Source organism: Marmota monax, unplaced genomic scaffold, assembly GCF_021218885.2.
Source record: "Marmota monax isolate L192 unplaced genomic scaffold, Marmota_monax_Labrador192_F-V1.1 WCK01_AAM20220418_F8-fsc00195, whole genome shotgun sequence".
Lineage (NCBI taxonomy): Eukaryota > Metazoa > Chordata > Mammalia > Rodentia > Sciuridae > Marmota > Marmota monax.
In genome coordinates this window covers 926,885-949,169 of record NW_026691979.1, presented here as the reverse complement: position 1 = coordinate 949,169, position 22,285 = coordinate 926,885, and the positions used below count along the sequence as shown (strand labels likewise).

The window sequence follows — 22,285 nt, the reverse complement described above, 5'->3', positions numbered from 1 at the left end:
AATTTTAAGATTAATTAGTCGAAAGCTAATGTTTTTAAAATATACAAAAATAAAAATATTTTATAATTGGTATTTTTAATTTCAGATTATTTTATGATCATTTGAAACAAAAATTTGTCCTTTTATTTCCTCTTTGAGGTTTGCAAAATTTGTTTAATTTGCTAGCAACCACAGATGACTTGTTTAAAACAAAGAAGCAAATAATGCCATTATCTTGCAGCTGCTTATCTGTTTGAAACAGGATTTTTACAGTAATTTGCAAAAGAAAAACACAACAGACGCTAGCCTGGATACAATACTTTAACATATATCAAACACATAATTTGGAATTCCTTTTTCTAACAGTACCATTTTCTCCAAAATTGACACCATGGAACATGATGTTTTGATTTATACTTAAAAAACAGTACCCCAGTGCAACACGAGGACGTCTGGTCTGTGTGTTAGAGAACTAGACACGCTGCTTGGGGAGGAGAAGGGCTGCCCCCTGCCGCAGCCCCTTGGTGGCCCCGGCCAGCCCCACTCCTTCGCTCCAGCCGCGCTGACTTTCCACAATTCTCCAAAATTCTTGGAACCCTTCAGCCTGCAGGTGGGGCTCCCTGGAGTCCCTGATACAGCACTAGGATCCTGGGGGACACTGAGCATCTTCAATGACTGGGAGGGTCCTCACTGGGCATGTCTTTTCTTCCTGGGGGGAGGGGGCCTTCTGTTCCAGGTTACTGTAGAGTCCTGCACACTTCAGTGCAGGTGGCCTCAGGTGGGCATCTACTGCGGCATGGCCTCCGTCCAGCTCTGAGCTCCTGCTGGCCATGTCTGGGAACAGGTCTGAAACTTTTTGTCTCCACGCTCAGCATAGAGTGTAACATGCATATTATTTTGAATAAATGATTACTTGGAATATAAATCAACTCGCACTGCACTCATTAACTATCTGCATGCTTAGATTGCAAAATTGTATTTCCAAATAATGATCTGGCCTGGGCCTCACTGTGCAGCATACTGAGGACCTGGTGCTTGGGGTTCTGTGGAAGGGCTGTCATTAACTCCCTGGGTGTCTCAGTCCGTGGACTTCTCTTGTTTCCCAGATGAGGAGACGGGGAATGACATCCACTGTGGTGGAGGACTCTTAGGCCTGACCCTCCAACCCTTCCAGCAGACAGCAGTGGAGGAGGTGCCTGTGCTCGTCATCAGTCAGTGCCGAGCTGCGTCAGTGGCAGTTACGGGGAAAGGATAAGCAATGCAGAGAGCCAGCCCTGATGCAGGCTGGGACTCGAGTGGCGTCTGCTCCTTCTCCCAGCCAGGGCTCCTTGCATGACACGGCGTCTAGCCTGGGCCAGGTTCCTGAAAGCCGGGCAGCACCCAGGCTGCACAGTCTCCCTTCTCAGAAAGTCCTCCTGCGGGTCCCTGCTGAAAGGCTCAACTGTGCCGTCCTCGTCCTACTGCGAGGAAGTGCTCCTAGGAGAGAGCTGGGCTGGGACTCAGCGGGTTTCTCTCCCTCCACACCCCTCTGCAGTTCCGCTGTCGTGGCTGTCCTGATGGCTGTTGTGGGCAGTGCCAAGCAAAGTCCTCCTTCCATGACCACATGTATCGGTTGTTCTTAAATGTTGGCAATTAGAACTACAGAGGCTGAATATTTAGGGTTAAACTTTACCTGAAATGTTATTTCCCTCTGGCAATACCTGGAGATGAGATTGCTGGTTCATGTGACTAATGCGTATTTACCTTCATATGAAACCACCTGCTACTTTTCCAAAATGGTCTGTCACTGTGCATTCTCACTTGCAGTCTCAACGGTGACAGATGGCTACTTCTATTTGTGTGACATTATCAAAACTGCGGTGATAGAGGATAGACAGGAGTTCAGGACTGGTGTGGGAGAGGGTGTTACTGCAGAGGTAGGCTGTGGTTTCCCAGAGTAAACAGATTGTTCTATGTCCTGATGTGGGCGGCATTTACATGGATAAGTACTGGTAGTCACATTTGTTAGTCTTTACACACAAAGGTACTGTTTACTGTATGGTAGTTTACAAAAGAAAAAAAAAATTCCAAAATCCTGAAGGAAAAAAATCTGAACATGTCACAAAACTGTCCAGACATAAAATTGATGCAATATGTCACCTGCAGGAAATTGCACCTGCTTTCTACTGGCATATACCCAAAATTAGAGTTGTCAGCTCATCTTCAATATACTCATTTTAATTGTAAATTGGGCAATTGAGAAGTAACTGCCATCCAGAAGATGAAAACTAGCCTAACCCTGAACTATTCTGCAGTATTTATAGTTCTCTGTGTTCATCTATTTTGTGACTCCTTCAGGAGGTTAGAGCATTTGCAATACTAAATCGTGTGCTTTGACCTTATCACACGGGAGGTTGAGGCTAGGGTGAGTCACTCTGGCTCCCACCAGCATCACAGTGATGTCAGCAGAGCTGTGGTCTCACCTCTCTGACTCAAGTACTGTCTCAGCAGGGATGTCTGCCTGTAAGGAGCAGGAAACCATTCTAGCCAGGTGTGCAGGAGACGATGTGTGTTACATCAACCATGTGCAAACTCTGCTTTAAATTCACCAACCAGTATCAGGATTATCAAGTGTTCATACACTGGACTATATAAAAAATACCTGATGTAAACATTTTAATCTTACAGATCAAAGCGGAACACAGAAGAGGGGCCCAAAGTGAAGTTATTTCATAGACTGTAGCCCAGACTACAAAAGTAGGTGGACTCCCCGTCCTCTGGATGTGAAGACTCTAACTCATTCCCTCTCCCCAGAAAACACACTTGAGCCTTGGAAACAGCACAAGAGGCTACCAGGAGCCACATGGGAACCTGAGCAGAAAGAAGCAGGCCTGGGGGCTGAAACAGCAGGATGCAATGTGCTTTGTGGGCTCCCCAAACAGAAGGCCACTAGCCCCCTGCTTCCCATTCCTGACCAGGCAACAGAACCCCTCCCCCAAGCATATGGCGCCCAGGGACACAGATTGCCTGAAAGCCACAAGGAGAAGCCTCCACCTGCCCTGGGAACACGAGGCTCCCTCCACTGGGAAGGTTCTGAGGAAGAAAGCCAGGAAGACGCTCTGCTGGTCTGGGCCAAGGCTCCCTCCTCATCCCAGGACACAGGAACAGGACTGGGGAGTGGTGTTGGGGAGGTCCCACTCCCTCTTCACACTAAGAGACATTTCCTCACACTGTTCGTCATCTCGGCCAGCCTGGAGCCCTTCTCCACTGGCCAGCACAGGCAGGGAGCAGTGGGGACCTTCTGCACCAGGACCACAGGCCGACCAAGAGCACCGTGACCACTCTGCTGGTGAGACTCCCGGAGCCTCAGCCACAGGAGCAGCTGAGCCAGAGCCGAGCCTGAACAACAGGAGCCTGAAACAACAGGTGGAGAGAGTTCTCAGCACGTCCTGCCTAACAGGAAAAGGCACCAGACACGCTCCTCGCTCTAACAGAGGGAAAACCACCCTGGAACGAGGAAGGAGGGTCTCTAACAGCAACAGAGATGAGTCAGAGGATGGAGTTACATGACCAGGACCTCAGAGCAGCTGTCTTACAAACACTGCAGGGATCATTGCCAAATCCCTTCCAAACACATGGAAAAGAGGAAAAAGAGGTCTCACTGAAGAGAAGTTACCTTTAAAAAGAAATTATGGAAATTAACCTGTATGATAACAGAAACTGAAGTCAACCTTGCTGGAAGGGACCCATATCAGGGTGAAGGAGGAAGGAGGGGAGGTCACCATACTTCCCCGGCCCCAGACACCAGAGAGAGACTGATCACAGGAAGAGGAGAAAGTAGGCTAAGCCTTGCCTTTGGGCCCCGCCCAGCATCCTAGGGTCCAGAGGAAGGGGGGCAGGGGGCAGAAGAGCACCTGGAGAAAGGGCAAGTGGACCTTCTTGAAGGGGCAAAACGAGAGCACAGGCCCAGGGACCAATGAAGAACTCAGGCAAAAGCACTAGAAGATGTGTTGTTGTGTGTTTTTTTTCCCCAGTTCCAGGGATTGAACTCAGGGGCACCTGACCACTGAGCCCCATCTCCAGCCCTATTTTATATTTTATTTAGAGACAGGGTCTCACTGAGTTGCCTACCATCTTGTCATTGCTGAGGCTGGCTTTGAACTCACGATCCTCCTGCCTCAGCCTCCTGAGCTGCTGGGATTTCAGGCATGTGTCACCATGACCAGCTCATAATGTGATTTTTAAAAACTAAAGAAAAAAGAAAACCTCAACTACACCAAGGAAGAACAAACTGGTGCCCAGAGGCTGGTGTGAGAGACACCAGGAGGCCCTGGGAGGACCTCAGGCAGAAGCCAAGTTCACCAATGAGCTCTGGGCTCACCACGTTCATCCTTCACAAAGCAGGGAGACCTGAAAGCCCTCAGGCCAGACCTGTCACCATGGACTAAGGGTAGGTAGCACTCCTACCTTTCCTGAAGAGCTCAGGAAGCCCTTCACGTAGAATCAGGTAGGAGAAGGAACCTGGGGTGGAGGACAATGGGGCAGCCAGATACAGCACCCTCCTTTCCACCCTGAGCTCCCGGATCATTCAGCCACAGAAGCAAAAACCACAACACCTTCTGGTGCCAGGGAAGATCCAGGAAGGAAGGGGACTTGCATGAAGCAAGGTTCCACACCTTAGGTGGTCAGAGTCACTGTCCTGGCCTCGCCAGGTCCACCCAGCTGAGTGCCTCTTTAGGTACCAAGGGGCCTCACCAAATAAGGACCTTAATCTTAAGGGTTATCTAGGTGAGCCCCAAATGCCATCCCTAGTGTCCACAGGGAGGGGCAGAGGGAGACTCAGGGGAAGGTCAAAGCCCAAGTGACCGTGGAGTGTAGCTGAGCAGGACCCAGAGCAGAGGAGGAGGAGAACCTGCTCAGACTGCTCCCTGGAGGGTCCAGGAGGGGCAGAGCAGCAAGCCCAACTCCAGAGGAGGGAGACCAGCAGAGACAAGTGGGAGAAGCAGCGAGACAGACCACCCCTCCTAAAGTCAGCTCAACTGCCAAACCCTGGGGGAGAGGGCAGAGAGGTGCAAGGGAAGACGCAGACCCCACCCGCTACCCGCATGAGCTGTGGAACCAGGATTAGGACAGATCCAGCAGCCATCAGGAGGATAACAAGGAAATGTTATGATCACATTCAAGCTCGTAATTTCAACCAGTTATTAAAAATGGACAGATTCTTCAAAAACTACAAAGTGCCCAAACTGAACCAAGATCAAAGAGTCCCCAAAGCCTTATAACCATTACAGCACTTGATGTTATGACTAAAACGTTCCCCCAAAATAAAGTCTACAGGCCCAGATGTTTTCACTGGGAATTGCATCAAACTTTTATAGAAAAATTAACAGCAAACTTTCAAGAATTCTTCCAGAAAACAGAAGAAGAATGATTCATCATTCATTAATGAGGCCAGTATTAATCTGATACCAAAACTAAAGACAGTGGTGCAAAGAACTACACATCAATCGCTTTAATGAATGTAGGTGCAAACACCCTCAATAAAATACAGAAAACTGAATCCAACAATGTGTGAAGAAATCAACTGCACCACAAGAGGAACTGTACTACCTCTACGCAAGGCCAACTAACACCGGACGCTCCACCGAGGGAACCCGCCATCGGAGCAAGCTCAAGAAGGAAAATGCTGCTCTGTCTTGGCTGACATCGGAGGAGCATGTGCTCAAGGACGGGAGGACAATGTGGTGAGCACGTCAGCCCTCTCCAGGAAAGCAGTTCCCATCACAGCCCCAGCAAGGGCTTGGTCACATGCACCAGGCTACGCTCAAGCTGAGTGGAATGGCCCAGGCCCTGCAGCAGCCAGGACACTGGACGCTGAACAGCAGTGAGAGACACCACTGTGACAGCATCACTCACCATGGCCACGGGGTCACAAATGTGTGGTTTGGGTAGAGAACTAGACATAGTAGTGACACAGAACAGAGAACCCAGGAATGACCCCCACTAACACACCCCGGGGTTTTGATAAAGGCACAAAACCCATTCAGTGGATGAAGGACGGTCCTTTCAAAAATGTTGCTGGGCAATCTGACATGGAGATTGCGGGGCAGAACGGTGAGCCCAGCCTACGCCAGGACCTTTCATAAAAACTAACTCAAATGGGGAGTAGCCTTCAGGGTAAACTGGAAAGCTGCACAAATTGTAAGAAAATGCCTACCGGAGCCTTGCTGGGCTCTCGTACTGGACAGAGTCCTCAGGCCCGACACCAAAGCACTTCATGCACAACATCCATTAGACCTCATCAACACAAGCAAAATAGATCATTTATCTCAAATATACAAAGAATCCTCAAAGTAAACACTCAGCAAATGCAACTAGGGACTAGAGAAAGACATCGCAGACCCAGTGCCCAGGTGAGTGTGCCAATGGGGAGCAGCACAGGCAAGGTGTCCAGCACCTTGGTCACCAGGAAAATGAAAACCGAGACCACAAGAGATATCGCCAGAAATCTATCAGAGCAGAGAAAGAGTGACAACGCCAAGCCAGTGCAGGTGTGAGGAACTGGGTCACCTGGAGCGAGGGTGAGAGTGACAAGTGACAGAGCCACTCTGGGAAGCACTTTGGCCGAGTCTTAGGAAACTAAACACCAGCTAATATGCCAACCGGCAATCACACACCTGGGTATTTTTCCAAGAGAAATAAAAGCTCATGGTCACACAAATGTTCGTAGCACAATAGTAAAGAACGGGACCCAACCCAGAAGTCCCTCAGCCGGCGGGTGCTGAACAATCTGGTGCATGCCGCGGAATACCAGGAGCACATGGGGAAAGTCAGGCAGGACAGGCCACTCGGTGTGTGACCCCAGCTGCACAGCACCCTTGCAATGGCCTGTGAGAGCTGGGGTCAGAGTTCAGGGAAAGGGACAGAGGCTTGGGAGGTGGATGTGACTGAAACGGGAAAGAGGAGGAGCCGTGGCAGAGGGGATTATCTGCACCTCATCTGGGGTGGAAGGAGGAATCTAAACAGGTGACTGGTTTGTGTAGATACAAGTAAAACGAGGACTCTGGGGACATCCGTGCGCTGCCCTAATGTCAACATCCTGGGTGTGAGGTTTTGTAAAGGTGTCTGTCCACTGAAGAGACTGGCCAAGCTGGGCGGGGGTCTGTGTCCTCACCGTGGGCTTGGCTGTAGGCCAGACAGCCTCCTTCCTTGGCAGTCATTGGTCAGAGCTGACCTCGTCGGCATCTAGCCAGCAGCTGACACTGCTGTGTGTGTCGAGGGACACCCGAGGAGATGCTGGGTGTGCTTCAGTGTCTTCCTCCTTCCTCTTACCATGTTCCATGGTGGCCGTCGAATCCCAGTCCTGCAGAACGCTGACGGTTTTTTATATTGGGGCAGAAATGATAATTACAGTGATAGAATAATACCTTCCTTTTGTGCTCTTCACAATTTTAGAACCACTTTTCACTTCCCCTTGCATTTGACCTAGCAGTGTTGGAGGTTGAACGGCAGAGGGCAGGGAGCAGGACTTTGGCACTAGAAATGCGACTGCTTGCTCTTTTAAATACACATATCATTCTCCCCAAAGACAAATCTCGCTTTAAAGTTAATTTAATATCAAAAAACACAACACTTGAAGTGGTCTTGACTGATGAATCATGCAGAGACCCCAAGCTCCTCAGGCTGACAGGCTTGTAGTTTTGGGCTCCTTTAGAGAAAGCCACGTTGGGTGATGCTTGTGATGTACAGCCAGGCCAGCTGGAAGGTCTCTTGCTGCTGGCTCAGGCTGTTGGGACCTGAGCTTGCCGCCGGGTCACTCCCAGGGCTGCCTTCAGACTGAGTGTTCCTGGGGACCTGTGGCATCTTTTGCCCAATGGCAAATCCACTGCTGAAGACAAAGTTCCGTGAGCCCGCAGCATCCCTGGGTTACCTTGCCTCCCCAGACCCTCTGCAGGGGCTGGCATTGGAATCCTGAGTGTCAGCAATGGGGCCTGTAGTTCCCAGGTCAGGGTAGTGGGAACTCAGAACCCAGAACATGAAGGGAGCCCAGAGAGCACAATGAAGGTGGCCTGTGGTCACTCAGTCCTATGTGACTTGGGCGAGCTGGTCCTGGTCCTGACCCTGTCCCGTGCTCCCAGGGATCCAGAGCTCCTGTCCTGGTGTAAAGACTCTCTACCGACAGGAAAGTAACCAGGGTTTTACCAGCAACTACACAGAAGTCACACGTGGCCCCAAAGGCTGGGCTGCTCTGCCTGACGGGGTCCACGTCCCTGAGGTACACTCAAGTCACATTGCAGAAACAGCTTACAGAGCAGCCGCTGTCTAATCACAGAGGACACGCATGTCCATCAGTCCTGCGTGCACACAGGAAGAGCTGCTGTGGTTCTCCACACAGAAGGCAGTATCTCCACAACCAATTCCAAAGAGGCACGCATGACGAACACTCCACTAAGTGGAAGGCCTCTCTCAGTGCCGAATCATACGTGGGTGTTTTCAGAGTCCTTGGAGCTTTTATGTGTTGCCAGGGGTTCAAAGAATCTCATTGTAGGGCTTATAAATTTTCTGAAATTACGTAGGCCCACAGGTTTGTTTAACCTACTCACTCTTAATATCTGTTAAGATTCGAATTTGGAATGTCCCCCACAGGTGTGCGAGTTGAAGACTTGGTCCCCAGAAAGTGATGTCCAGAGAGTCTTTTAGGAGTGATCAGATCCAAGGGCCCCGACCTCAGCCCAGGATCAGTCCATCTGATGTGCTAATAATTGGATGGGTCTACTGGCAGGAGGTGGGAGCCGTCTGCTGGTGGGCCTGGTTGGAGGAAGAGTCCCTAGGGGTGCACCACGGAAGGCTTTCTCTTGTCCCCAGCCCACCCCCACCCTCTTTCCCTTCCAGCTTCCCGGCCACTGTGACCAAGCAGCTTTTCTCCATGGTGTCCTCCTGCCCTGAGGTTCTGCCTCACCTCGGGCCAGAGCTATGGAGCCCGTCGTCCATGGGATGGCCCTCTGAAACCCTGAGTCAGAGGAAACCTTCCCTTCTTTAAGTTGTCCATGGAGAATAGTTTGGTCACGGTGACCTAAAGCTGAATAACTCAATATCCATGGATATTTTTTCATATTGAACATTTTTTTTTAAACTTGTACATTTTATGAGTAGGCTGCTTTGTAGACACAAAGGAATTTTAAAAATCTACAAACACAGCCAAAATTTACCTAGAATTGGAACATTTTACTAGAACCTAACAAAATAAATGTTAAGAAACTTTTAAGATTCTGTGACCTTTTCCATCCCAGGCTAAAACCAACAGATAAATGTGCTAGGAGGGCCACGTGCTTCCGATGGGGGTGCCATATGAAGTGGAGAGTCACTGTTAGCACTGCTGTGGAGTCTGTATTTCTGCAGCTCATGACAGAAAGCGCCTCTGAGGAGCTATTCACTCCTCACCGTGAGACCATGGGTCATCTTCCCTTTTCCCTGTTGAGTCCTACCATACTCCTTGGTATTCAATAGATATTTCTTTGAAGAATCACTCAAAGAAGCTTCTAGATAAGAAGCAGAGAAGGAGAAGAAAATGGCATGTAAACTTTGAGTCAAGAACAGAGCCGTCACTTAACTGTGGTCTGTGCTAGAGTGAGACCAGGTTCACAGGCTACGCCAAAGTGGACCCAGGCTCAGAGGCCACACACATGACAGTGGACCCAGGCTCAGAGGCTGTGTCATTGTGAGAACAATAACATGAAGTGTGGGTCACAGCTCCAAGGACCCAATGTCTACTTGGATTGATCTGTAGTCATAATTTCCAGTAATGAAAAGCAGCCTTTCTATTGAAAGATAATTTAAGAGTCATCTTTCTTTATTCCTGACCTAGATTGCTGAGGTGATCTTCCGTGGCCCGGATGTGTGGTGATTGACTCTTGTGATAATATCAAAGACACAGAAACACACAGACCTCTGTGTTTAGGGTCTGTCCTGGTGCATCTGCCCAGGCATGTTTTAATAAAGGCAGAGTGTGGCCCTTCAGCCCAGAACCGGAAGGAAACAGTGGGGGACGCACAGGCCACACAGGACTGGGGCTGCCTGAGGAGCAGGTCCCACAGGATGGATCAGCCCCACCGCGTCCTGTCTGCTAATCCTCGCTCCTGCTCACACAGAGCTCCCTCAGGGGACTGTTCGCCCTGGCAGAGGGTGGACATTAAAACCACATCCTGTGCCTGCAGTCCCCAGTACATCCTGAGCTAATGCAATCTCCAGTCACCACCAGTTAATAGCTGTCATGGCCAGAGGGAGGCCAGGTGAGCAGACATCTTCCCATACAGTCTGCAAATTAAATTCAAGAAGATCATCAATATATATTCTTGCAAAGAGCTCAGCAGAGATTTGTTAAGTAAGTAATTTGATTTTCTCTTGGTTCTGCTGCTCTGGAAAAAGAACCTGAGTACATTCATCCATCTCAGGGAAGCCTGGGGGTACTGAAGGACCCCTTGATGTTCACTTGAGGGTTTTTTTTTTTTTTGGTATCATGAAAGTTGAGAAAATAAAAGACCATTAACAGAAATGGGAATTTTAAATACCTCACTTAGGGTGACTTATCTCATTTTTAGGCGATCTCTCTTCCCACATGGGTCCAGAATCCCAGAGGCCCTCACAAAGGGAACCTCGAGACACGGGGTTGATGGCAGTGGATGCCGTTGGGACATAAAGGAGGTTTTTAATGCCTGTGTGATCTGAGGTGTGTGTCTTGAGACCCTGGGTTCTGTGTGCTGTCTGCTAGTTAGATGATCCCACACATCTGTCATTTCTCCAATTAGATCATGAACTCCATGCTGAGAACATCAGCTGGCATATAAGTGCCTAGAATGTCGGCTGATGCATTGTCTGAAATTACCTGTTTGTTCCAGAAACCAGCGGGGAGCCTCTGACTCTTCTCTTCCTGTAATTTGGTTCACTGAGGAAATAAGTCAGTGGCTCTTCTTTGCTCTGCAGCGGCTGATGAAATGCCCAACTGGTCCTGGTTACATTATGCTTCCCAAAGGGCACCTCAGTTTGATTCAGTTGGCCATTTAGCTTTTCCTGTACAGATTCCAGCTATTGAGAAGAGGCCCTAATAACGCGGATGTCATTGTAATACATAGCTCGCCATTGCTTTCCTAACAACAAGCAGCATTAAAAAAATGAGTGTATGATTTTAGACCCTTAACAGTAACCTAAGGGATTTTATAGGACATTAACTTGCTGCATTTATATTTTAAATTTTGCATTTATTTAAAACTTTCCTTCATTTATTTTAGTGACATCCTTTCTTAAATTAGATGTTATGGTAATAATAAAGCTATTTTACATGGGGTTACATTTATTAGCTCTCCTGAGTTTTCACATGCATTATTTCATTTTTATCCTTACCACAGGCAGGAAAAGTTTATTATACATATTTTATAGCCATGAAAACAGAGGTACGGAGAGGTAAAATGACTTCCCTCAGGGTCACAGAGACAGTAACTAGCAGAGTGGGAGCCAAAGCTCCATCTTTGACTCCGTGTTTCTGCCTGCAGCTCTGTGCCTAGTACGTCCCAGCCCAACCTGGCAGTGTGCACAGCCCTGGGTCAGAAGTTCCTCAGCTCCATGCCTGCCCCCCCACCCCCCCCCCCCGCTAAGACTCTGTTTGCAAAGTTGAGGAAATGCAATTTTCCTCTAGTAATTCAGAAAGGAATGTGACTGCTTGGTAAGAGTCTGGGGAATGTGGCCCTCCCCGTTCTACTGTGGGGCAGGAGCATGGCACATCAGCGTCCAGGGTGGCTGGGAACACAGAACCAAGTGGCTGAAGAACCCCTCACCCCGGACGTGCTCTGCTGAAGTCCTGAAGGCAAGTGAGTCAACCATGGCGATGCAGGTGTGCAGAGAGGTGGACCACAGAGCTGCTCGTGAAATCAGAGAGGGGGCGGGGGGGGGGGGCAAGGCTGTGAGGAGAACCAGCTCCGGCCGCAGCTATTACATGTGTGCTGACGACAGGCAAGACCTTGGATTCAAGCAATGCATAGTCAGGGGGTGGGACCCTGATGGTGAGAAGCTCCCTAGCCAGGTACTTCTCCAGCACACAGATAAGGAAGTGTGCCTGGGGCACTCGGCACAGGGCACGCTGCACTAGAGAGGCTCAGCAGCACCCGGTGCTGTTGGTGAACCTGTCCTAGGTCCTGAGCCAGGGACTTGAGTCTAATTATTAATAACACTGTTTGAAACGGACCAATGGGAAGATGATAGAAATAGATGCTCATTTGCAAAGATGTTCAAAATACAGCAAATGAAAGACAGAGGCTCCAGGGCAGCCTACTGCAGGCCCAGAAATTTGTAAAGCATAGACAGGGTGGTCAGCCTTTCAAAATGTGAATTGCCTCCTAAGTAATCCGTAAAGAAAGGAGTGAGCATAATAACATTCCTTTTCTAGAAAAATAATATGCAGATGTTCTCAGGGGCAACTTCCTCACACATAAAGGGAGATCTTCAGCAACATACAGGTACACTAAGAAAAGAGGTGAAAACCCTGCAGATAGATAGCTCCCCATTAACAAATGAAGTTTCTGGGCCCATGGACTTAAGAGCTAGTCCCTGATGCTCTCTGATGAATGAGACAGGAAGATATTTTTCTCTGTGCTAAAATCATTGATTAATGAGGAAGCATGCCCCCAAATCATACTTTTGATTTTGATAAAACAGTTGTAATAAAAACTGTCAAAACCTGTCTACAAGACCCCACACAGGGGCGTAGCCAAAGTGGTGGGTGAGTAGAGCTGCAGGAGAGACAGACACCAGGTGCAGGTGTAAGAAGAAGGAGCCTTCTGGAGATAGTCACTCCAGGGCAGCTGCTGTTTGTGCCAGGACTCTGGGCACAGGGTTCTGGAGTACGCAGGGAGCTACCCCAACAGTATTTCTCCAGAATAACTGCTGGCTCTGCAGCTTTCCAGCATGCAAGGGTTTCTGGAGAACGTTATTCCAAAAACCATGTCTACTTCCAAAAGCACCTGATAACATAAAACCACGGGGAAGCGCAAAGAGAGAGGCCGAGGGAGGCGTTGAGTGCAAAAACTCGTATTTCCACCTTTTGCCTTCTCTGTGTGTACTCTTTGTTTGCTATAAACATATTTCTTTTTTTTAATTTTGGAAAAACAGTTGATAAAGTTAAAACAATCTGCCAGTAGTTCTTCTGCAAAGTCCCGCAGGAGGCCGTTAGGCAGCCAGCTCCACACTGTGCAGCACCTGAAGTGGAGCCCCGAGCATGCCCGCGTTTGCCATGCAATGCCATATTTACAGGAGAAGAAAAAGGACATACTCACACATACAAGACGGATCTGGTGTCCCCCACCTTCCCGGCGTCCCCTACTGTCAGAGTGTCGTACCCTCTTTCCAACTCAAACTCTTCAAAGGCGAGCTTGATGACCTGGATGCAAAGCACAGACAGTTACTGAGCAGAGGGAGCTTCCGCCACTCTTCATGCTGCACACGCAGCTCTAGACCAGAGTTCCCTCCTTAATGCCAATGGATTACAGATGATCTGCAAGCTTCTTTAAGTACCTGCTGGGATAATTGTATAAATTCTAGTGTCTTTAATTAGCAGAAATTTATAGAATTCTAAATTTCTATTTCTTCCAAGTTATTTATTTCTCACTATAAAATGAAGTTTAACCATGACCATACTTTAAGTCAATATCCAGCAAATATCTATTTTAAAATTTAGGTTGTTTAGACTAACCACACGACATATGATCAAAAGAGACATTGATTGCAGTTAATAAGGCATGTTTTGAGGACACCAAGAACACCCCACGTCAATGTTTTTAATGTGATTTAATTTTTCACTATGAACTTTTTATAAAAAGGTCTTTCTGACTCCAAGTTGCCCCGACAACTCATTGCTTACAAAGCCTTGAAGTTTATTTCTACTTTACTTTTCCTGCCTCTTGCCCCAGTACTGAGAATGCAACCTAGGACCTCATGTGTGCTAGGCAAGTGCTCTACCCCGAGCCTCTTTATCTACATACACATTAAAAAACTCTGTAGGTCACAGGAAACTTTCCCCCGAAAGGAAAAAAAAAAATGTTTGTTGACTCATATTGTGAGTAAAGAGAGAGACAGCCAGCACTATCCTGAAATTAGTCTAGAACACTGAGTACCACGGTTTAGAAGGAAGAGAAATAGATCATGTTAGATAAGTGGTAGATGATAGAGGGATGATATGTGGATAAATAAATAGATGATGGATAGATGATGGATGGATAGGCTATACAGAGATGGAGGATATGTAATAGGAGGGTAGATGATGAATGATTGTTGATAGATGTAAGATAGACAGATGTCAGATAGATAGACGGGTGGAAGAGAAACAGACATGCAGGGCAGGAGGAAGACAGGAGGAAGGAATGGAAACGCACAACTCGTAATGTTGGAAGCACATTTTGGGAGCTATTTCTGCGTAAAGCTGAAACTTGGAAGCTTACCCCTCAAGTCTCTGTCTGTTAAACTTGTCAGGAGAGAGAAGGTGATAACACGGAATGCTCATTTCAATGTGCGCAGTGTTCCCGGGGCCTGGACAGGTGCTTTTCCAATCAATGCTAATAAGGAATACATTATTTTTGGTATTTGAAATTCTAACTAAAATTAGTGACATACCCATTATAATTTGTTTTAAAAACTAGTGTTTCAAATTGCAGTGTTTATATGGATGTCATTCTGGTGCTCGGTCAGGAAACAAGTGTGGGGTGATCACATTGCTGATCTGCATAAATCCTGAACATCACATGGAGCGCCCGGTGGCAGCTGTAGTCTGCCTTCTCTGGCGCGGTTCTGTTTAGGGGCGACCACGTCCAACTTGAGCCAGAGGGACTTCTCTAAGACCTGGCTGCCTTGCCCAGGGCCTTGGCGCCAGGCTGTGACACTGCATCAGGCTTCAGGGCCCTGGGGACCAGTGCCTAACAAGTTGCAGGTTGGGCGCACCACCTCAGTGCATCTGACCGTTTCCCGCTTTTCCAGGAAAGTGAAGGCTGCCGTGGGGTCTCCGCAGAGTCCAGTCTCCACACTCGGCAGTCGCCCTGGCCTACTGGACATCTGAACTCCTGGCTACTGAGGCTTGGTAGAAAGGGAAAACACAGGCTCAGGCCCCTCTATGACACCTGCAGTCTATCAAAAAATGCAGCCTTCCATAAACGTGGGATTGTGAAAGAAGTTTCTATATTTTAATTGAACTTCCCATTCAGAGAGGTAAATGAAGAGAGGCTGACAGGATAATGCATTTTAACTTGTGGATGACATGGTGACATTTAGCCACTGGGTGTCTGTCCCTCCCACACCTAGTCTGCCCGGCCGCTGAACCCCTCAAGTCTCTGCATTGTTAAAAGTTCAAGGTGCAGATCCATTTGTCCCTAAATGCTAACTTTGTACCAAAACCTGTTCTGAGACTAAATGTAGCCATTCAGCTGGTGCAAGAGGCGTTACTGGGGTTACAGGTGTGTTCCAGGTACAAGAAGGTGGGTTGAGAAGATGAGCCATTTCAACTGCCTGATCTACAACCCCTCCCTCTCTAGCTACCTGGAAGTACAAAACAGTATCACATGAAGGAGTGATCTTTCCTGGGTCCTCTGACTTAAAATTTCCTTGGACTGCTAGAAATGCATTCTATGCTTTCATGCAAAAGACATTTGGGTAAATCAAGAATAAAGCAGACGTGGTATAATGTGATGATTTTCAAATAAATTAATATTATCTGTATTTTCTTTCACTTTGGTATAGGACTTGGAAGGAAAGATTGTTACACACCAAGCATAATATGATTATGCATAGTTTTATGTAGAGCATAGTAAATTGGATACACCAGTTAAGTAGAGGTTATTTTATAGAATAAGTAAAGCCTTTAGATGCTAAAAAAAGCCATAGTTTTGATTATTGAAGAATGCTATCATGCTATCAGAGGGTAATTTATTTCACATAATTAGTACAAAATGAACTCTACTTTAAAAAATAAAAAAGCCTCTAAACCAATATGCAATGTTTTCCCTTGATATCCCTCTTGATAACCCCTTCTTGGAGGGTCCCCACAGTGTTTTTCCTAACTGTTCCTTACCTTTCCTAAGAAAGGAGTTGGGGGAAGGGATGTAAAGAAAGCAAGTAGGGTGGGTTTCCTTAACACCTGTGTCAACACTAAGAGGAGCACCTGGGACCTGGCAAACCTCAGGGTCCCCAGATAGGGTACATGCCAGCAGGTACACTCGCACCATCCTAGGAAATCTAGGCACTAGACAAGGGCCCCATCGGGGGGCCTGAGGGAACTCCAGGGGTCCTCCCTGCACGGTGCCTTCTGACCACCAGGGTCTCTGCACTCCCTGTGAAGGCCAAACCCAGGGACCAGCCATGACAGCAGGGTCTCTGTTCAGAGGACCCCAGAGCTCTGAGAAAGCCGCACTGCCCCACACTCGAGGCGCCCTGCGCTCGGCAGCACCTTGCTGTGGTCTGCGTGTTTGCGTGGTCAAGACCCACACACTGAGATGTCATCCATCCCCTGGTGGTGATAGGGTGACATGGGGCACGTGAGGACCAGGGCCCTGCCAAGGAGGCCAGAGAGACCTGGCCCTGCCAGCGTGGGAGCACCCAGCCCGCAGGTGCCCTCTGTGAACAGGAGGCAGGAGGGAAGCTGCCTGAGTTCTGGACTCCAGCTCTGGCTCTGAGAGAGCTTGACTTGTGTGGCCCCAGGTGCATTGTTACGCAGCCGAGCTCCTTACAGGAGCAGCAGAGTCCACTCCCAGGAGGGCCCAGGAGGGCCCAGGAGTGCTGGGCTGACAAGGAAGTTCCCAAAGGAGAAGTGCAGACCACCAGGACCTCACTCCCACCCCCCTAGCCTGTGGGACAGCTGAACCGCCTCGTGCAACCGGTTTGGCAGAGCCCTGGGCTGTGCCCGTGGACAGACCTGGAGACAGAGTGGGTCAGTGAGATGTTGCCATGACTTTTTTTGGTTGCTTTATTTTGTCTGTCTATCAGTCTTAAGTTCACCCTGTATGTTTTCAGGACTTCTCTCTAGAAACATGCTTCAAATTGTAGAAGGTACTGTCGTATTCACCCACGGCAACATTCCTGGTGTCCATCTGTTTCTGAAGGCCATGAGCTGACTACTCTGCTCCAGGTCTCCGTGCTGCCTGGCTTTTGAGGTGGCATTTTTATCCCTACTGTTCATTATAATTCTTAACATAGCTATTTTCAGGTAACTGAGAGATCATCACAAAATGTTCTTAGAAACATAGCGAAATTTCATCTTCCTTTTCAATCTATAATAAACCCATGAATCCACGTTGGCTAGGAACATGGACATGTACATACCCTCTGCCAAGTGAACAGACCATTAGTGCATTGATTCTGTGTAGAAAAGCCAGCCTAATTCCATAAATAATAGGCTTCACAAGTTTTCTTGCAATGACACAGTATGAAGAACTCATGCACACACACCCCTAAGTGTCTGTAGCTCTTCCCTAAAACCCATGCAAGAGTCTCCTGGTATTTCATCATCTTTTTAATTGTAAATCAGGAGACCAATGAAATGCTGTACTGAATATGTTGGAAATCCAAGTTTAAAGCTCACATTTCTCTGAGAACCGCCGATTACTTCAGTGAGCGACGCTGAAATAAGAATGTGACTGTGGATATAGTCACAACGTGAGCAGGTCATTACAAAAACAGTCATAATAATTAGAGGCAGGGAAAGGAGTTACTGAAAAGCCCCAGTATTCCTTGAAATGCTACTGGGAGCAGATCCTCAAGAACAGAACTTGCCCCAGCAGGACCCCATGTCACCCCCACACCAGTGCCGCCAGTCCTGCATCAACGGTCCGGCACCCACATACCGCTTTAATATTTTGGCAGTGATGAGAAAGTCATGAATTGGAAGCCAGAATATTAACCTCATATTATTTCGGTGCCTAAACCACATGAACAGATTTTAAACTACACTAATGCACTCGCAGACTGAATGGCTAAAACCATTGTTTTCAAGAAAAGCACAGATTGTTTATCTATTATTTTCCATCGAACTATGATGAGAATCATAAGTAAACAGCTATTATCACTGTCCTCAGCCTGCTTATAGTAAATGTGGAAACATAATTCTGTATACTTCACTGAAAACATATCAGGATGCTACACATAATAAATGAACATCATCTTAGTTTTTAAAATAAGAAATTAGAAAATTTTCAAAATAAGAAAAGTTATGTCAGGTCCTGAGTAACTCCCAAGCTGTTAATTCTAAATGTGTACTAGACACTTTTTGATGTAATATCGAGGGGTGTCTAAAAGTCATGTCTAAAATTCTCTCTCTTGAATTTCCAAAAGAGAAATCTGGCACCCTTATCTCCCTACCTCATTCCTCTCCCAAACTTTCTGTCCTTCAACCAGCACCTCCTAGCCTAGCACACAGGCACACCAGCTCTTTTAAGCACTATTCACACAAGTGAAAATATGGATTCAGCCTAAGTGTGCATCAATCGATGAATAGATGATGAAATGTGGTATATATACATAGTGCAATACTATTTAGCCATAAAGAGTCAGTTGTGACAACACAGAGGGTCCTGTAGGACATTATGCTAAGTGAATTCAGCCAGACACAGAAAATCAAAGGTCTCATGATCTCACTAGTGTAGAAAGCAAAAGGGTTGGTCTCATAGAAGGTTGAGTGTTAGCCTCCTGTGCCTGGGTAGAGGGCTGGGGAGAAGTTGGTCAGAGGAGACAGGGTTGGTTAGAGGATTAGAAGCAAGATTTCTGGTATGAGCTTTCTCTTCTTTTGAAGTTCAGAAAGTGTGAACGTGGCTCTTAGACACCCCTCGATGTTATGTCGAGCCATGATGTCCCACAAGCATTCAGAATGCACAGTGTGGAGTTTGGGAGACACACAGGACCACGTGTAAATACATAAGAACCATGAACTGTGGACAGTGCTGAGAGAAAGAGGACTGAGCAGGGAACCTGGGAGACAGTGACTAGGGCTGAGGGGGCCTTGGAAGTCAAGGGACCCAGGAATGACCTATGCAGCACTAGGCAGTAGGGGAACCCCAAGATCAGCTTGTGTTGTGGGAGCTCCATGGAACTGAAGGTCTAAGAAGCAGTGAGAGTCGGTGTACCAAGTGCTGCTCAGGGGGCAAAACGGATGCAACACGAGCCCTTGGACTTGACCAGAGAGAGGATACTGGTGTCCAGGCAATGTCTGCTGAGCTGTTGGCATGGAAGACGCTGGAGTGGACCTAGGGAACTGCAGGATCAGATCTGGTGACAGGGGCTATGCAGGCCTTAGGTGATGTTCCTAGCAGGGTGAAGGGAATGGAGAGTGAGGATCCTCCAGAGGGGCTTAGTTATTTCCTTTCCTGGTTCAGAGATAAAGAAGAATAGGCAGAGGGCAGCCAGAGGGACTCCAGGGCCTGCGATGAGAGTGACCTGCTGCTCAAACTTGGTACGAATGCAAATACTCCCTTCATCTTGATGAGCTTGGAGAGGGGCCCTGTGGTGTGCAGGACCCAGGCTGGAGTCCCACCGGGAGCAGCTGGTGGAGCACGCACAGGAGGCAGAGGACCAGAGGGTCCCACGCGGGGGACACGGTCCCAGGATCTGGAAGGTCACTCTTCAGACCTTCCTGGTTTCAAAGCAGAAAGCAAAAGCATGAGAGGACCTGGGGCTTATTCTGCAGTTTTTAGTGCAAGATGTTGAACTCCAACTAAGAATCCCAGGAAAGGTCCACTGAAGTTAGAAGTCCTCTCCCCTGACTCAAGGAGACAAAGAAACCCAAACCCATCCACCCCTCTCCATCATCCTTCTCCCTACACACAGTGGCAGGTACGCACACATGCATGCACACACATCCAGGCACAGAGGTCCCAGGCACACATGCCCACACTGCATGCAGCCACACAGGCACACTCGAGGAGGAATCATGCTCCTCCTTGAGGGTCCTTATTGACAACTCTATTTTCATTTTGCCTTTTGCGGGGAGGGCTTCATCCTTCAACTACACGTGTGCTTTGGATGCGATGTGTGTGGCGGAAGCCGACAGACACCTGGTTCATTCAATCTCCAGTCAGGCATCAGGAGCAAGGGCTTTGCAAGCTGCTTCCTCGGGAGCAGACCACATCAAGTCCACTTCTAGAAGTTATTAACACCGTTGCAAACACCAATGCTTCCCACAGCTAAAAAGAATTTCACACTTTCTTACTAAATGAAAATTATCAAACACTTTTTATAGATTTTACATGTTTTTTTTTTTTTTGTCTGAGTCAGGAGGGCCACTCAGAGAACATTGGAAAAGTATAATTAATGAAATAGAGACCACCTGTCCAGAGGCATCCGCTATGCAGACTGGATGAATCCATGTCTACGTTTCTCACCAAAGAACACGAGTAACTGTCATGGCTGGGGGCAAAGCAAAGTGCAGCAGTCACTTTGGAAGAGTGTGAGTCTGTTTCCTATTAAACTAAACACCCCCTACATGGCCACACACTGCTAAGGAGAAGAGGTTTCATCTATGACTTCAAATATCTCTGTGTTTCTATAAAAAGTCAAAGTAACCAGCTCAGGGCAGGAAAAGTCAAGCTCAAAAAGCTGAGCCATGAGCAATCCCTGCCCAGTGCCGTAGTCTGGTGGTGTGTGGGTGGTGGGAATTCAGGGACTGGGTCCATTCCACCCTGAAGTCGCCCAGGTGGTTCCCTGGAACTTAAAGGTGGCCAAACGACATCCCGGTCCCTCTGTCAATGGTCAACACATATAAATTAGAATAATTCTCTATGCATGGCCTCTACTAGGAGAGAATTCTTCAAGACGGTGAATGGATTCCCCCTGGACATGAGCCACGAGAAGACTCGGCTCTACTGCCTGGCTCCCTTCTCTCAGCCCACCTGTTGCTAGAAAGTGGCATAAAAACCGAAAGAATAAGCACAGTCACACTGAAGCCAGAGGGGATCCAGCCATTGCTCGTCCTCAGGGAAGACCTGGAGGCACATGGACACCACAAGCAGGCCCTGGTCCCCAGGGAGTGCGAGGATGGGCCACGTGCAGGCCAAGTGTGTGCACGTGCTGGACCCCACAGGCATGGGATCAAGGCAAGCTATGCCCTGCGGTCCCACTGGGATCCTTCACAGGAGTCGTGCCAGAGCTGCCAGGCTGAGTCACCTTCTGCCACCAACTTGAGGGATTCTGCTTTTTCAAACCTCGTAAGTATTCAGGATCAACTGAACTCATCTCTCTCTGAGTCAGCAATTCTGAATTCCAAATCTGTCCAGTAATAGTCTTCATTTTGAACTTTCATGGGCAACCTTCCCTCTGCACCCACCCCTTCTGTACTTCAGTAGTGTTATGTCTCTCTTTTGCACAGATGACAATGAAAACATCAGAAATAAGAAATCCCTCAGGCAAAAATCATCAAAAATGCCCGGGACATTGTCAGGGATATAGAATATTTACAGAAAAACAGTTAAGATTAGCCAGATCACCAGGGAAAGCAAATGAACTAACAGCAGTAATGGAAGAATCTTAAAATAATCCTGCTGCATAAAATGAGAAACAAAGCCAGTGAGATATTCAAGAGGATTAACCCCTGAAACAAAGCAATGAAGAATCATGAGCAGAACTCACAAAATTATTAAAATATGTCCTCAGATATATGAAAGTAGGAAGAACACTTATTAAAAATGAGAGACTGGGAATTTAAAAATCACAACACAATAACTGCTCAAGAATGAATCAGAACATCATTAGATATGGTAAAATTGGAAATTAACATTTACATCAATCAACCAAAGATGTGTGGAGTAACGTAGCTGGAACTCTGGCAGAATAAAGGATGCAAGGATGGCAAGAGAAAATTGTAGATCTCTGGATAAAAGCAGAAGATATTGAAATTTGTCAAGAAATAACAAAGGCTGTAGAATCAATAATTAGAGAAATAAGGGAAGATGCATTTTGAGAACTCATTAAAGAGTTGAGAACAGAGATTAAAAGTGTTTCATTATATCCCATGTTAACAAAGAATAGCTGTGAGAGAATTGTAAGAATAAATCATCTCACAGAGCCATTAGACTCTAAGAAAATCAGAAGAGGGGAGACTGAAGATGGCAAGCCACAGGAAGGCTGCATTCCCAGCTGATCTGAGACTGGGGATCCCAGCAGCGGAGTCCCACCCCTAGAGAGGTGGGTGACAGAGGGGTTCCACCAAAACTCAATATTGGACAGGCAGAGGGTCTTTGAGACTCAGAAACTTGGGTGCATTGAATGAAGAACGAAGACTCCCTTGAGCTGAGCCCACTGTGGCAGCAGCAGT

General features: G+C 47.6%; 1 protein-coding gene across 2 annotated transcripts in view; it reads right to left on the bottom strand.

Annotated features, from left to right (window-relative positions):
* The window catches only part of Csmd1 (CUB and Sushi multiple domains 1), a 1,167,250-nt gene that overhangs the window by 396,693 nt on the left and 748,272 nt on the right, over window positions 1-22,285 (bottom strand). For both annotated transcript variants that reach the window (XM_058580132.1, XM_058580135.1), the window contains exon 9: window positions 13,281-13,384. In XM_058580132.1, the coding sequence (XP_058436115.1) occupies window positions 13,281-13,384 (104 nt within the window). The remainder of the gene's footprint in view (window positions 1-13,280; window positions 13,385-22,285) is intronic.